Source organism: Phaethon aethereus (assembly GCF_964289735.1).
Source record: "Phaethon aethereus genome assembly, chromosome: 6".
Taxonomy (NCBI): domain Eukaryota; kingdom Metazoa; phylum Chordata; class Aves; order Phaethontiformes; family Phaethontidae; genus Phaethon; species Phaethon aethereus.
Genome location: NC_138580.1, coordinates 29,073,154 through 29,090,367, shown reverse-complemented (window position 1 = coordinate 29,090,367; position 17,214 = coordinate 29,073,154). Strand labels below are relative to the sequence as shown.

The following is a 17,214-nucleotide window of genomic DNA, read 5'->3' as shown; positions in this document are numbered from 1 at the left end:
CATGAGAAGCAACTCAGTGGCACCAACAGCTACTACATCTGGCCACTGTGCAAAAACTGCAGGTTGGAAGCTCAGCCCAGGAGAGACCATAGGCTCTCTTACTCTTAGGAGAGCTGCAAGGTGTCACTTCACATCAGAACAGTTTTGGATGGGGAAAACTGACCAAAATAGGCCCATAACAAAAAAGCACAACCTTTCCCGAGGTGTTTGAAGTCCTCCTCCCTTGCACTCCCCATGAGCTCTGGGTCATCCTGTTTCTTCTGACTTTCCAGGACAAGTGTAAAAGTGATGCAACATTTTTTTTATTTACAATGCACTGGCCGTGTGCTTAGTACTGAGCAGAGCACGAAGAATGACATGGTTTGAGCACCAAGGTGCCTGTCTAAGTAGCCAAACACAGGACAGAAAACATAGTTGCTGACAGAAACAGCGTATTTGACAAAGGGACCTTGTTTCAGAGGAATACAGCAACATTACTGTATGGTGGATTAAAAGCAATAGACTTTGTGGAAGCGCAAACAGGTACATGAAGGAGCAAGGCACTGGCTAAGTCAATGAAAGATGTTCCTGGGGGAAAAGGGCGAATAACAAGCAAAGACAAAACGTATAACAGAAACAGGGCCATAGGTCTTCTAGGGTAATTTCTGTTCTGTTTGCAGTAAGAGGAGCAGAATAAAAGCAGGTAAGCGAATGTGCATACAATCAGTTTGAGGTATACCTAAACTCTGAAAGAAGACCTTATCCTTTAAGTCTTTTCAGATGCTACACATTCTTCCACTCATTTGGTTGTTCCTTGTGAACAGCAGAATAAAAGCTGCTGCATTGCTTTTTTCCCCACTCACGTGACTCTCCCCAAGATCTACATACCACAATGATTACTCAATTTACATCTGATTTAGTATCTTAATACTTCAACGGTGATTTTACACAACATTTCTGCTTTTGTCTCTCATTTACCTAATTCATACATATATTGAGTAACGGGTTGTCTAGAGGAAAGCAGCCTATTCCTGCAGGAGGTCACTTAGAGTTCCACTGGGTTTAATGTTTTAATTCCTTTCTAGCTTATAGCAAAATATATTTTGGTAACTAAAATCTTGTATTTTCATTCATTTACATAATAGTGGACTGAATTCATCCTGTCTTCAGATATTCATAAGCCATAATCACTGATAGGAATGGGTATATTTCACTTGAATATCTGAAGAGATAATTTCAGTACAGTGCTTTTAATTTTTTAAATTTTATAATCGTTTTTAGACAGACATGGTCTATTGGTCTATAATGACGTTAACAATCTTACTCAAACCTGCATCTTTTATCAGGAAAAGACTAATTTGTATTTTTTCAACCATCACCTAGGAAAACTCTAGAGGCAGGCCAGTCTCATAGCTAAAAAAAAATTAAGAAAAAAAAAATCCACCTCTTGCCAGTAAACTGAGGACATCTGATATGGACTCATCAAGACTCAAACAATATCTAATTTAGTATTATCTTTCAGGGTATTCTACTGGAGGCATGTTTGTCGAAAACATCTTCTGCATAAGCTATGCAAGTCTCTCTTCATTCCAGCTTGTTCTATTGTGCTGGATTTGAACATCTTCTCCCCCATAATTAGTATCTGTAATTGTAAACAAGAACAGAAACAGTCTCGGAAATAAAAAAAGGCAAGCCACAAATTCAAGGGAGTAAGAAACTGTAACTTGGGCTAAACAAGACAGATCTTACAACAGCATTAACTGCCCCAATGATAAAAACCACCAGGGCTAAACGTAAAATATTGCCCATTCTAAATAACTACCCCATACCCATATAATGCTGAACTGATCAAAGAAACTGCCTTTGGAGTGTTGTAAGTAAAGAAACGGAGGAAAGAAAAACCTAAGAAGGAGATAGAGCTACACTGACCTTAAAATTTAAAATTATGACAAACTGAAGATGAAACATAGCCCTTTCATACCACAAAATGAGGAGCATGAGCTTTGGATAGACAAGACTGAGGTCTTAATACTCTTCCATTTATTGCAGAGGTGGCAGGGAGTGATTACCAACTTACTCAGGATCCTGCCCTCTATAGAAAACCCTGGCTCTAATGAGGTCAGTGCATTTCCCTCTACCCCATGAACTTCAGTGAGAACAGGATTTTACCTTTGCTGTTAAATCTGAGGAAGTTCTTCTGTCTCTCGTTTTGTCCACATTAGTTGTACGCCGGGTGAAATGCAGCAAATTATGGAAAGGCAACTATCACAAAAGCCAAGTATATTGTATTCTGTATTTTACAACTTTATGTAATTTTCTTTACTCACAACTATCCCGAGTTATTTTTTGAAGTGACAATATCAGAAAAATTTAGGTCAGAAGGAACCCTCTGAAGGTCATCCTGCTCAATCTCCAGTCTCCAGCTGAAAGCAAGGCTGACTGCACCGATCAGGTTGCTCAGTCTCCTGTCAACAGGATGTTCCTTGTTTTGTGACAATGTGGATTAGACAGTGGAATCACTCCAGGTTTGTCAAAATTACTTTGGCATCTTTTACCTGAGATGTTCTGATCCCTTTAAGAGCTCCAAGCTCCTCTTGCAAAATGGTCTTGAGTCTGCAGGGACTTTGTAGACCATAGGTAAGTTGCAGATCTAGTTCTCAACACTGACTTCAAGGAATTCTCAGGCTGCTGTAATTTGTGCTTTTCCATTAAAAAGGTAAGCAAGGTGCTGTGCACATCATACCCGAGTCCCTTTTGCTAACATTAACTCATTCTGGAACAAATAATCATGAAAAGAGAAACAAAATAACAGAATACCCCTAGAAAGCAAGATTTAACTTCACTTATATTTTAGTCATTGGGAATTTAATGTCAGGAATGGAAACAATACCAATTGCAGTCAAAGCCACAGATCCACCTCTCCAACCAAGACATCAAGCCAATTATTTCAAAGAAGTTAATCAGATAAACAGTGAACAAGATAAAGTAACTGCAGTATACTTGCAGAAAAACTATGGGGAGACAGAGACATCAGTCTATGAACTTATTCATTGCCATTGACTGGCTCAGCTCCAGCATCTACTCCAGCATTTGCTGTAGTAGGTATCAGTTAAAACCACTGAGGATTGTAACACTGTCTTAAGAAAAATACCAGAAGACACAACATTGATCTGACGCCTCATGAAAACCCAACATCCACAACCACATGCAGTAACATAGCTCAGAACAGACACTGGAAGACTGGCACTTGCCGAGTCCCACAGCTGCCTCCTTCAATAAGTGGGTATTCTTGGAACATCTCCTGCATAGATACCCACAGCTGCACTTAGCTAGTTGAGACCTCGTGAGTTCTCACAATCGTCTCTGCAACTGCATGACCATTACGCCTTCATTTGAATTAAATCCTAGCAGTGGGAGGAGCAAGCCTAGCTCTGTGCGATATGATATTCTATGCACGTTTCTTTATTCTGCATATATGACATTGAACCAAGAACAAGAACAGTCTCCATCTGTTAGTCTGGGATTCCCAGTTTTCTAATTAACCGTCCTGGATTAGAAAGCAAAACTCAACTTTGAGCAGACAAAGTTGTAAGACCTTCAGGTATTTTGGTTTAAGATCACCATGGAGAGTTACACATGCAAACTGATTTCCTGACTGACTGACTATCCCCACGAGTTGTAGTCTTGTTTTTATCCTGTAGGTAAGGGAGCCTGAGAACAGGAATTCTGTGCTGTGGTGCTACTTCAAAGTACATGCCAAAGATTTATGATAGACTGTCATAAAACACATATGGAAGGGCAAGGAATGAAATACAGCTTCCAAGTCATTCTTATGCCCTTATTGATTTTGGGGTAGGCAAGAGCTGACCTATATTCAGTACTGCATCAAAGAAGTCCCTAGGCCAGATTAGTCTGTCTCCTAGAAAGCATACTATTACCCAGGTTGTCTACTACACTGGCCAGTTTAACTTCATTAGTCCGGCCTGTAAAAGTTTCTAACAGCAGCACTTCTGTTTTACAGCGTCATTCTAAAAAACATCAATAAAACTCTGATATATACAGAAAAGAACCACACATTGGCCCATTTATGCAAGGAAGAGCAAGGCCATTGCCCCAGAGCTGCTCTGACCTTTTAGGTGGGCAGGTGGCACAGCTTGTAAAAACTGGTCTCCAGAGCAAAGTGAAATCAGTGCCTCAACAGAGGGCAAACCAAGGATGCTAAACAGCTTAGATGAGAATCTGGGTGCTTAAGGTTAGAGGACACGACTATGACACCTGGGAAGTGCTATTTCCATCAGTCTCTGATACCTGGAATAGAACTGTGATAAAGAAAAAGGTTGATTCCATGTGCCATTCTGTTATCCTCAATTCTTAATATTCTTGAGTTACGACAATCTGGGGTCAACTCTCAGCCTAATGTTGTCTTAAAAATGTCCTCCAGCAGTAGATTAGCCACATGAAGCAATTCAAAAATTGCTATCTGGTTCTAAATGCCACATCACAACCTGTGAAAGGTAGGTGACACCCATCTACCTCAGCTACTCGTAACCAAACATCAGTCTCGCAGTGTGCTGTGGTAGGCTTTTATTACATGTTCTGGTATGCAGAGCAGCAGCAGATCTAAAATGAGGATCATTCAGAATCAATGGGTTGGGATTAATCTGTCCTCCTGTCCAGTGCAAGTGCTGCCACAGTAATAAACAGAAATCTGATAACTTCATACTGTCAGCACAAAATGAAACTATGACCTTGACCTGTGCAACATCATCCAGTAATTTTTTCATAACTTCAACATACCATACTACATGGCTATGATCTAATAAGAATCTAAAAGTAATTAACTGGAATTTTTGAAAACTGAAGCCTTAATCAAATATGTATTCATATCAGTGTTCCAAGCCAGCAATAAATTGGGACATTTAAAAAACTGGGATCCAATCCAATCCAATCCGTGATCTGATCAGGGTTCAATGGTTATAATAAATTGGGAGTATTAAAACTGGGATCACATCCAACACTTTATTTTGTCTAAACCACAGGATCTAGCTGTGCTGCAAAGTCAGGAATACTCAATGAACAGATATACCATGTTGGATTAACCCTTAATAAATAATGATGCACAAGCTCAGGAGTCCCAAAAACATGTGGTTTAGCACAGAGCTTAATGGTGAGAAAAGCAATTACCAACATTTTATCAGAGATTAATATGAACCATAAACAGCCATAATAAAGACTTGACAAGTGGGTATCACAGGCACAAAAGCTACACTGTGTTTGTAATAATGCGTGTGTATGAGCGCACTCTGAGATGTACTATGCATTTAAGAATCATACTTTGATTTTTGTAACAGTCTGAGTTTCAACTTTTGATTCAAAACAGTTTGGCTTTTCTACCATACTGCCATGCATGCAGCTATTCTTGTTTTCATTTTGATTTCTAGTAACATACAAATTGTTTGTAATCAAATATAACGAAACAAATGCTGACAGAAATGGAATGGAGTTTCACCCACAAATATTCGCTCACATATAAGTGGTCTCTAAATGTTTTTATCTCTGTAAGATACATTCCCTTCGTACAGGGATCTTGCAGCTGCAAAATTAAACCTCTGTTTGCCAAATATCAAAAACATATGTATTGATTTTTTAACTATGGGAACAGGCAACAAGCGTCAGAGCTGATAAGACAAGAGAGAATCGGTCTTCAGTTGCTGGAAGGTTTCCGAAAAGTAAAGGAAATTCAGTCTTTAATGTAAAACTGAAACCATTTAATTTTACCCAAATTTGAGATTCACTGTAACTTAAGCATTCAGTTCAGACATTCAGAAAGCAAGGGCCAGATGTTCCTTCTGCTTCTCTAACACTCTAGTCTAAAACTTAATACTCCTAAAAAAAATTCCTCAATTAATTCCAATGAGGACTACAAAACCAAGACTGTTTTAACAAAACAACAAACCACTACTCCTACAAACAAGTGCATAATATTACTGTTTTACATAGAATTCCTCCTTATTCACTAACTCATATGCTCCTTTTTAAAACCACACCCTTTTTGACAAGGTGCTTCATTTTGTGAAGTTTTATTCTAATATCAAGGAAATGTTCAACTCTGCTGGAAGAGAGACTTTGGTCTCAGCAGAAATATTCCAGTAAAACAATTCTAAACAAACAGAGAAAAAAAGTTTTCTTTCAATTGATAGTCACTTTATTTGCATTAAGGTAAACAAATTATTCAAGTGCCTAATATATTTATCCAGTTTGTTTTACCATAATTTTCAAATGTTAGAAAATTAAAAGGCAACCCCAAACAAGTGGGGAAAAAGATGGAGGAAGGGAGGAAGAGAAACCTTGTTTTGAAGGAAAGAAAAGAGAGAATCTCTTCCAGTATTTAATAATGTAGTGAACATCTTGTTAAAATGATAAATTCTGAGTAATTTACACGGAACACACTAAAAATACAGATTTGAGTCAGCTTGATCAAAATAAACCTCAGACATAGCATTTGCTTTTTCCTTTTATGGGCAGATTCTAGACCTTTGGAGCACATGCTTCATTACAGCCAAACTCTTTGAAGCATGAACAAAACGATGAGTTTATTTAAAATAGGGCCTCAGTCCAATGAACCACTTGACTCGTGTCAGGAAGGACAAACCATGACCTCAGAGAACTATATCACCAGTTAAGTCAGTGTCATGAACTTCTGACTTTCTCCAGCCAAGTTTCAGCGACGCCGCGTCGCTGTTGCACAAGGAAAGCTAAGGGAGGTAGCGGGAGAAGAAAATCGTAAAATTTAGAGGAGGTGCTGAATTCATATTCAGTTGGACACAGATAAAGCTAATACTAAGAAGGAATGCCTAGCATCCTAAGTTCCTGTTAACCACTTGAAACTTGCAGGAGTAGTAGTCATATAATAAAGCACTGGCTTTGAAAAGAAAGAAGGCCTGGGGCGGAGGCCTGGAACAAATTCCTAGCCTGACAGGGACTTTTTAGGAACCTGGACAAGCAGCTGCACTGCCTGCATGTCAGATTCCCACCCACAGGATGGTGGGGTTGTTTATTTTTTTTCCTGCCAGATTTTCTCTCTTCTACCTCAACTGTAAGTGCTTGGGGTCTGGCCCAAGCTTCCCTAACAGCAACGAGCACAATGAGACCTTGAACTTGGTGGGGATTGCTAGGGAATACAAGCAGTGAAAAAATAATGATCTCGGCATTTCGGCGCAGGATGTGGAGCTGCTTCAGAGACCTGCAGCTACAAGGCAGCACAGCGAGTTGCACTGAAAACGGAGAATAGGACAATGCAGAATGGAAATAGAAATTACCACGCTAGAACGATACAAAATTTATTTTCACTTTTTGAGGTTCAATTCTGAAACTTGGCAGCCCATAAAAAGGGTTGCCAGGCAAATCTATGCTGAAGACCAATGTGCAAGCAAGTCCAATCATTCTGGGAAGCATCTGCACTACAGAGTGAGTGCTGTGTACTCCGTCTGCATACGCCTACCAGCTCTAACACATTCTGGATGTGCCAGACTTGTTGCACATGCACTGCACAATTCCTTCTCTGTGCAAACAGGAAATCCAACCTATTCCGAGCATGATGGACTTCGCTCATGCAGCACACCTGCGTAAGGTCTGATGTTTCCTCTCAGAGCCAGAGTCACCGCGTTTGTACCGCACAGCCAATGCATAATTGTGCGGTGAACACATCTGACATTTCTGCATGTCTATAAATCTTGTCAAAATTTCCGGAAGAAGGCTGCATCCTTTATAGCAGGCCTAGCCCTGGCTTTGTGTGAGATATTACTGTACCTACCCAATACCAATCAAAAAACTCTTTGCAAAACTCTGAGAGGTGGCCTACTCCTGCAAACTGGAAATGCACTTCCTACTGAAAAGTATTTCTCAGCTGAGATCTTGGAACAGTATTCTGTTTTTTGGAGAGCTGCCAAGCATATATTGCATGCAAAACCAACATCCAAAACCATGCGAGGTCCACAGCTGCTAAGATGCTGAAATGCACTTGATCATTAATCCTGTCACACCCAGCCCAAAAAAATCAACTACTCTGACCTCTTCCACTAATGTCCAAAATGGACAGCTCAGCCTCTGAAAAAACTGTGAGATTAAAAAATCCCACGGTATCAGTTAGTATGACAGATTCTGAAAAATTTAGGCAGTCAGCATTTAAGAAAATGAAGTTTAAGCAAAAAACCCTGACTTTGAGATTGTAATTACTGGATTGAGGATCTGAACAAGAATTACTTATACAGGTAATCGTGGAAAGATAAAATTAGGTTTGTGTTTAAGTTAATTCTAAAAAGGTTAAATGTTAGAAAAGCAATTTGTATTTTGTTCAAGCTGCTATGTACAGGATTTTTTCACAGGTATCAAGGGACAAAACACGCTACATTTCTATCAACAGTTCTGTAGTCTGTTCTACTATTATACCTCTAGTAGTTTTAACATAAACTCATTTCACTCTCAACAAGAACAGATTTGAAAACATACCTATGTTCTTGTAAGCTTTAGTAAAGCCTGGTTTTATAAATGAGACCAAATATGCAGGATTGCAGCTAGTGAAGTCATAGAAGCAGAAGATCTATGGTGTGGATGTGCCACAAGGTTTTCTTTGCCAATATGTGCATTAAAATCTTGGACTGGAATTACATTATAGAATTATTGTATCTTGGGATAGAGCTATAAAACTTGTCTTTACTGTTTTACTGAGCATCATCACTGGGTGAACAGTCAACAACTAAGCAAAAGGACTGAATTACCTTCAAGTCAGGTAATGTTTGCTTCCACTGATTTTAATCAATTTCCCAAACAGTTCTTACCCACATATAAGAACTAGCTTCCTTATATAATTCTCCTCTAGGAAAGATAAAGTCTCTTCTGTTTTATCATCAACTCAAGTTCAATAGTCAGCCTATAGATAGTCTTATGAGGGCAAACATATAGAGCCCTGCTCTTACTTTATTTAGAATGTTGAGAAGAATTGCTTGTTTTTAAAGCATGTATTACATTGCTTTGAGGATAACGTAGGGAAAAGTTCTTCACCCCTCTTCTGTATTTTTATTTTTAAATTCTAATCCCCTAAATAATAATATGTATTACCTGATAAAAAAGTATGATACTTTAATTTTTGTGCATTACAGAAGAAGAATCAAATAAGTGAGTTAAAAATATCATCTTGGTTCATCCACTTCTCAACACACCTGCTGTTCTCCATTTCAGTCGCAAACTCTTCCAGGTCAAAACTGAAATCATTACTAGAGAAACCAGAATGATGAAGACATTGAGCTGCCAGTTTCTAATGCAGCCTTACCAAGTTACTGTCAATCAGTGACTGTAATTTAAAAAAAAAGCATACCACACTAAAGAAATATTAAGAACAATTATCTTGTGTCCAATTGGAACGTTAGACCTCTAGACAGAAGGGTTCATTCCTTGCAGCCTGCCAACATTTTAGTAAATGACACTGGCCCTTTAACAGATGGGATACATGCTTCTTAGCTTGCCAGGATCCTAATAAAAGACACTGGCTTCTTTAAAATGAAGGACACATACCTCTCAAATTGCCAGTATCCAAATTAGGAGTCAGCAGTTTAAAATAAAGGCACTCATCAATCTGGCAAAATCAAGGACACGGCACAGAAATTTTAAAACAAATGGTACGAAGTTTCTCCTGACATTACTTAGCTTAGATGAACTAAATACTTAAACACTGGCTAAGCATATCTGGTAGCAGCACAGTAGCAACTGGATACCTTACTAGCTTTTAAGACAGTAAATATTAGCAGCAGACTTCAAGGGTTGGGATTTGGATTTCTTTTCCCCATCAAACCCCTTAGTTACCACTTACACAGCTGACCACGTACTGCATGACTCGAATAAAAGCAGGGTGTCTTTCCCCCGGGCACTGACCAGCACCACAAAGGCTGGCCTGTGTGGAAAGACCCTGCCTGCCCAAAAAGAACCATATTTGCTTTCATTCCGTCTCCCAGGAGCAGGATGCTCCGGTGGAGGAGAGAGATCTCTGAAAGCTTTCCCCATGCCCTGACAACCCGTATTACTACAACTTGGAAAGTTTTACAGCAACTGCAGGCACCTCTCGAGAGCCAGCAAGTATGGGGTCTTTAACTTCTCAGATAACAGCCATCAGAGGGAAACAAGGACTTTATTCAGCATATCATGAAGTACATCTGGATGAGTTGGGGAAGATGAGAGAGGAATTCAATAAGCTTTGTCAGCACTTACAAACTGTCCCCAGTTCCTGAAGGACAGGTGTGAGGGAAAGTAGAAAACTATAAATTCTCTTTGTCTGGAAAGGTAACGAAGATGCTAAGATTGGGCATGAAAAAGGAGTATATTACGAACAAGACAGAGAACTGTGCTTATTCATATCAGTGGTTCTCTTCATTTCAGTCTCAGAGCCTTACCTCAGAAATATGGTAACTCACAGCTGGCACACACACAGCTCCTTTCCATGCCCATCTCACCCACCCCACTGCTTGCAGACCCCTACCTATTCAGACTGATTTTAACTATCTGAACCTGCTTTCTTCCTGGTATCTCTTGGCATACTCAGCATTTGTTGACTAGATATTTCTGAAACATGTAGCTAATCAGCAAACACCATGCAGAAAACAACATAAAAAAGTACAAAAAATACCATCTGATGGCACAGACAGCTGAAGTCAAAGAGGTCTGAAGTGCTGGAAAACACAGCAGAAGATTGTCAGGAAAGAAGGGAGGAGGTTCTTGCTTTGGAGAAGTAAGGGAAAAAATTACCAAGCTGGTTTTGGGAATGGGCAGAGGTGAAACAGGTTTTGAAGGAACTGATCTTCATCAGCTTAGCAGGAGTTGGGATCTGCATAGCAACTATCACAGTACCACAGTGAATTGCACAGCAACTGCAGGAGACAGACCGGCTCTGTCATACAGCAGCCCTGACCTGGCCAGAGACAGGCCTAAAGCTCTGCTGCATTACCTGGACCTGACTGCCAGCGGGCGCAGTCTGGGACATCTCCAGCCAGGCTGGCTGGCTATCCCTTCAAGCAATCCCTTGCTTTGAGGTTTTTCATCTGATGAACAAAGATGCTGCCACCATTTACTCACCTTTCACGTTCATCTTTCATTTTCTCCAGATCCTCCTCTTTAAGTATGCCTTGCTTTGGATTCCCCTTCTGATCTGTTTTCCCACTTTTATCTTCTTTTTTCTTTCCAAATCTGTTTAAGATATCAAGGAAAGAGTCAGGAGGAAATAATTACTAGAAGAAAAAACAGTACTTATCTATCACGAACCACAGAAATTTTAGGCAATCAAAACACTGTGAGCTTTTATCTTAGTCACTCATATATTTCCCACATTGCAAAATGTTACCAGTTTTAAACAGGCCATATGCAATAGGAAGGACAGGTTATAAACTGTTTTGGACCCTGTACCTTCAAAAGCTATTGCTTGAAACATGAAGTTGAAAAGCCCTACCAAACCTAAAATGCATGACACTGCATAGGGCACATTTGAAGGTGGGTGAAGATTCTTCTTACCAAAGCTCTCAAAGTAATAGGCAGTGGCTGTGGTGCCAGCACCCAGACTGGACCGCGTGTTCTGCTCTTATCAGTAACTACTGTCTTTCATTCATGTCTGGCCTTAATTTAGGGATTTGTTCTTTAAATGAGGATGCAACTGGAAAGAATAAAATCTTGCTATATTCTGGGAGTACAAAAATAGACAGTTCATAAGAGCTCTTTTTTGAAGTACTTCTGGGTTTTTCCTTCTGCCTGGTTAATTATACTATCATGCAATATTTATACTGTGAGAGTCCTCCAGAGACCCCAATCAGTTCGGGGGTCCCACTGTTCTATACACTGTACGAAGATGCATAACGTAAGTCTGCTTTACGCAGCCTATAAAAGGTGACTGAACTGGGGAGCTATGCTTCATTTCTGATGGAGATAAGACAGAATACTGGGGTCAAGTATGTCAATTATGCTCATGAATTTATAGGTCAAAAAGTATAAAAAACTTTCTTCCTCTTCCTCAATTTGAAATTCTCAGTTCCACAAGTAAGGGATCAATCTGTGTCTTCCCATGCAAATTAATGTGTCCTTGCATGCATGACAACAACGTAAAGAAAAGTAATGATTTCTTCATTAAATATACCATATTGCCAATTAATTACTCTGACTCAAAATGGCAAACTCTTCTGTAAAATCTGCAGCACTGCCTCAGTGATCGTTCTTTTACCCTTTTTATTTTTCACGTCAGCCCAAACTGCCTCATGTGGAATAGCTGAACTACCGTGCATATACTTAAGCTGTAAATCATTGACTTTAGGTTTCTCCTCTGACCAGAGAAGAAATCTTGCAAATACTCTGTCAGGCTCATAAGTTAATGATCCAATTTTTTTGTGAATTTAATCAATAATTCCGAGCTTGTGGTCAAATGAAGTTCTTACGGACTCTGTAGCAAGTCTTCCAGACAATAAGAACTTGGTTAGCACGGGAACGATGGGTACAAGAGACAGACACGTAGCATTTGGTGCTAATGAGAAGGGCAAATACTACAGGTAATAACACGAGATGCTTTATAATGGCTCTGCCATAGACTGTGCTGGGGAGTAGGAAGAGTCACATCTCAGTGCATGGTTTTCTCTTCCTTCTTCTTATATGTAGCCATAGAGATGGATGGTGGCTTGCATTCTTTGAGGGATCCTTTGATCAAAATATACATACACATCATCTACAAACAATCTTCAATTCTTTTTTTTATGGTCCCCACTCATTTCAGTGCTTCCGGAAAGACAGCAGATACTTCCCACGCTTTTGCTTTTCCTAAGTAGAAAGCAGCACACCGATTCCACTGCTGCTTTCTGAGTTCTAGCAGTCCCAAGAGACTGTGGAGCCACAAACCCCATCAGAGGGTAGTGCTGGCAGTGAAGGCAGCAGCTGGGAAACACAAGAGACAGACAGAGGTGGTACATACAGTGTGAGAAGACACAAAGTGAAAAGGGCTCACAGGTACAAGATGACACCCAGGTGAAAAAGGAAAGCTGGATGAAACTCCGCATATATTGCTCTCTCCAGGGATGTCAGTCAGTCAAACAGTAAATTGCTTGGGGATGAGCACCAGCAGGCTGCACCTGAAACACCCCTGCTTTCTAACATTTGCACATGCTGGGAAGGTCTCATGGCAGTTTTCTCAGGAGAGGCTGTATTAGCACTTGCATCTTGGTCATAATCCAACTCTGGTACTTTGTTTATATTCAGACTGCCTGCTTTTCGCCCACAGTTTCAATTACGGGTTTGTGGTGTCTCATATTCGACTGCAGTATGTATTGATTTTGAAAACATTATTCTTGGGCATTTTGTGTTGCTGCAGGGAGTTGAAGTTGGATACGTTGCATATTCGAAACGTAAAAATAAATAATAATAATAAAAAAAATCTTCAACATACGTACCTTTCAAGTCTAGGTGTTATTTCTTGCTTAGCGGGGTAATAAATTTTAAATAAAGTGACAATTTTGATTGTAATAACTGCCAACACGACAACTCTCAGCAAAAATACTGCTGTTTGCTGGTAGAGGTGCTCTTGCTATAAAATTGGCGAGTTCCAGTGTAATTGTAAATTGAGAACAGTGAGTTGGTTTTGATGAAAACAACTGTTGCCTTTTTGCTATTTTTGGCTTCAGATGGGATTTGTGCAGGCTTACGATTTTTATCTGCTACACTAAGTATACAACATACAGGTCAATGTTCAGTTTTTTACACCTCTTCTGCACATTGCTATACCATAAAAATCCATTCTCTTATTATTATTGTAATATGTTTTTCAGCTCAACAAAAATCTTGCGCAAACATTAAAAAATAAAAGCTGCAAATATTTAACACTGTTCAGAAAAGCAGTATAGAGTAGACAGCGTTAAACCACAAAAAACCCAATATCATCTCTGCCTGAATTTATACATTCTGTCCTAAAATTTACGGTCTGCTCACTCATGTGTTCTACTTGCCATGGGCTTCTGATGATAAAATTAACTTCCACTCATTGTAATTTTGCATGGGTTTGTGCACTACAGGCTTAATGGTTCTCTACTGTTTATAGGAAAAGAAAAAAAGTAAGAGTACTTGCTGCCCAACTGGGTTTAATCCTGTTCTCACTGGTATCAGTGTGAGGCCCTCCACTGACTTCTACAAGGACAGGATAAAATCTATTGTCAAAATTATACCGTGGAATTAATCAAATTCTATGAAAACTGAATGGCTTTAGGATTTGAAGTTTCCAATTGTCCAGGCAAAAAATAATTGGATTGTGGTAAAATCTGCTTTCCATATTAATACTATTGTCAGAAGAATAAAAACATTAATGAAAAAATGTATGGCACACATTTTTAAAACATCTGTTCTACTATACTGTGCACAGCAAAATTCTCTTCAACTTCATACATGACAGAATTGGTACTCTGAAAACCTCATGTAGCAAACGAAAATATAACTAGAAGACCTGAAAACAAATGGATCAACTGTATTCTCTTATTCCATTTCCATCTATAACCAGTTTATGTCAAATGAAGCCACTTGTAATCATAACAACAGTAAGGAAATAAATCTGTATCTTCCCAGGTTGCTTGTGTGACTGCCCCAGTTCTCTGATTATCCACTGTAAATGCCTGGGAAGTACTATTAAAGAAGTTAAAGCCCTAATAACCTTAGTATACTTTCCAGTTGATAAAATTAATATTCCAACTACCCAGAGCATAGTCCTCCTGTAAACAAAAGTATAAAGGGATTTTCTTTATGTGATCAGACCTCAGAGTGATTCATCCTTATGGGAAAAGTCCCCATGCAACAGTTGAAAACATGCTGTGCAACAGCGAGGGACTATCCAATTTCTATAAATTTCAAAGGAAAATATGGTGCCCTGCAAATAAGTAACATTTTTCCCCTTAGAAGCATTAAATGAATGAAGTCTCTTAAATACCAAACGTGTGTCGTCTTTTTGCAGTATTTACACATTCAATTGGCTATAGCATTAAAGCATACGTATGTTTCTTTTCAAGGCTTTCAAGGGATAAAAATTAAAGGTCCCTTCCAACCCAAACTATTCTATGATAGGGCTGCTCTGTTGTACTCGGGATGAACGTCTTATATGCAAGACCTAAGGCTGTGGTCATGGCAACACTTTGTTTCCGTGTGGAGCTGTGAGCTTCCAGATCTCAAATGTGTTGATATTTGCTTCAAGGATTAAAAAGCAGGCAGGTCTATAAACTTCCAGATTTCTAAGCAGGAGAAACATCTGGTGGGTGGAACCCTAAGCAGCTTGCTGACTAAATTCAGCAATTTGGATTTCCTCGTTAATTCAGTTGCCCTAGATCAGTAGATGTCACTGCAGCTAACAGGGTACATAATGGAATTGCAAACATCTGCGGGAAAATAATTCAAGAAGGCATATGACACAGTCAAGCAAGATACAAAGCCTAACAATGTCATAAAATCTTGACATCTCCAGAAATGATCTGCAAAAAACCTGAGTGATTTGTAAAGTACATATAACAAAAGCTCTGGCTTCTCGTCATTTCACAGCAAATGGTGAAAAATGCTGAGATTATTAAAGCAGCACCCTTATGAAAGACTAGAAATAACCCTTAAAATTAAATTTAAATGTAAGTAAGAAAGAATGAGTGAGCAAGAAAGATAAAGATACTAATAAGGTATGATTTTCAGGTCCACACAGGGACTATAAAAAGCTTATTAACTGCCACTACTGCCGTGTGTTTTAAGTTATTTTATCACTCAGCTTTACAGCAGAAGAAATACACTAGAAGCAGTGCTGTGCTTTGATTAATCACTTTCATACATACACTTTTACAGAGTATTAAACATTGCTGTAAAGATCCTTAGTGAATCAGACTTGTTGGTGATTACAGGCCAGGATCATTTTACATTTATGTTAATAGCAGCATTAATGAAATTCATATTTTACATTTTTAGTGGCTCTCTAAATACCTAAAAGGTTTGTTATTAAATGTTTACTTATTGGGCACAAGTATGCCATTGAGTATTACACCAGTGGGACCAAGAACTTTGCAACAGCTGAAAAAACTACAGAAAGAAGAGAACATGTTTTGGTAAAACACGTTTCAACATTTTGAGAACAGCATGCACAAGCAAGGGCTGGGCAACACCGTTCAAACCTTTATCAATATCCAAGTCGATGAAAATACCTCCATGACACGAGTTAAATTTCTGGTAAACAGGAAGCTCTGCACCGGAGCCCGCGAGCCAGGAGGGGTGAGCATCTCTTTCCTTTGCCCCACTGCCAGACCCCTGGCTCCCAGTGACTGGATCCCATTCCTTCCGTGGAGGCTTCACACCCAGTGACATCGGGATGCCCCAGTGCAGTGTACAAGACCTACTGCAGCAAAGGCCTCCTCATGACAAAGCCTTGCCCAGGTGCAGGTTCTGACCTGTCCTCCCCGCTTTGGCGGGGCAAGAGAAAAGCCCTGATAAGATGATGAACACAGGAGAGTGCCATTTCAGCCCCTTCCACTCCCAGCTGGGTGCCTTCAGGTCTGGGGAGGAAAGGGGTAAAATGGGAACACCGCTGCTGGGCTGGGCAGTACAGTGTACAACATCAGTGCTGTTCAGTAAGTTGGAAAAGAAAAAAAAAAAAAAAAGCCACTTTTAACTAGATTTGGTGAGGTTTGCTTGCAGGAAGAGTGCCCCCGCTAGCCTGGTGCCTCCCTGCTCTTGCTGCTGGGGCTCACGCCCTGGGCGGCACCAAGCCGGCGGCAGGAGCAGCAGCTTTCCGCAGTCAAAACTAGGGAAAAATGAGCTAACTTCTGCTTTGTTGTATCAATGGAGGCACAAAACAACCTGTTAAAATGTCCTGTGCTACGATTATTATTTGTATTTTGCAAATGTAGCTAAACTTCATGAATGTGGGTATCCTCATATTTAGTGATCTTCAAATTACTTGGTGAGATAATCCACATCATTCTAATGCTGCGATCAGAGTTAAACTGGTTATGGTCAGCAGAAAAACAGAAGGCTATACAGAAAATGCAAATATAAAGAAATTCACATTATTAACAGCAATAGACGTCACTCCTGTTATGTCAACATTAAGTGAACAAGTGCCTTTTTTGTATTTTTTTGTTTGTTTACTGTATCAGGCTGCTGGAGCTGGACTAAAATGTCCGAGCCTCCAGATCCAGTCTAATGGGAGTA

General features: G+C 39.6%; 1 protein-coding gene across 1 annotated transcript in view; it reads right to left on the bottom strand.

The window, feature by feature from the left end:
- PARD3B (par-3 family cell polarity regulator beta) overlaps window positions 1-17,214 on the bottom strand; it is a gene marked incomplete at both ends in the record, with an annotated part of 412,476 nt that overhangs the window by 85,753 nt on the left and 309,509 nt on the right. The window contains one exon of the mRNA XM_082001608.1: window positions 11,101-11,211. Within this exon, the coding sequence (XP_081857734.1) occupies window positions 11,101-11,211 (111 nt within the window). The remainder of the gene's footprint in view (window positions 1-11,100; window positions 11,212-17,214) is intronic.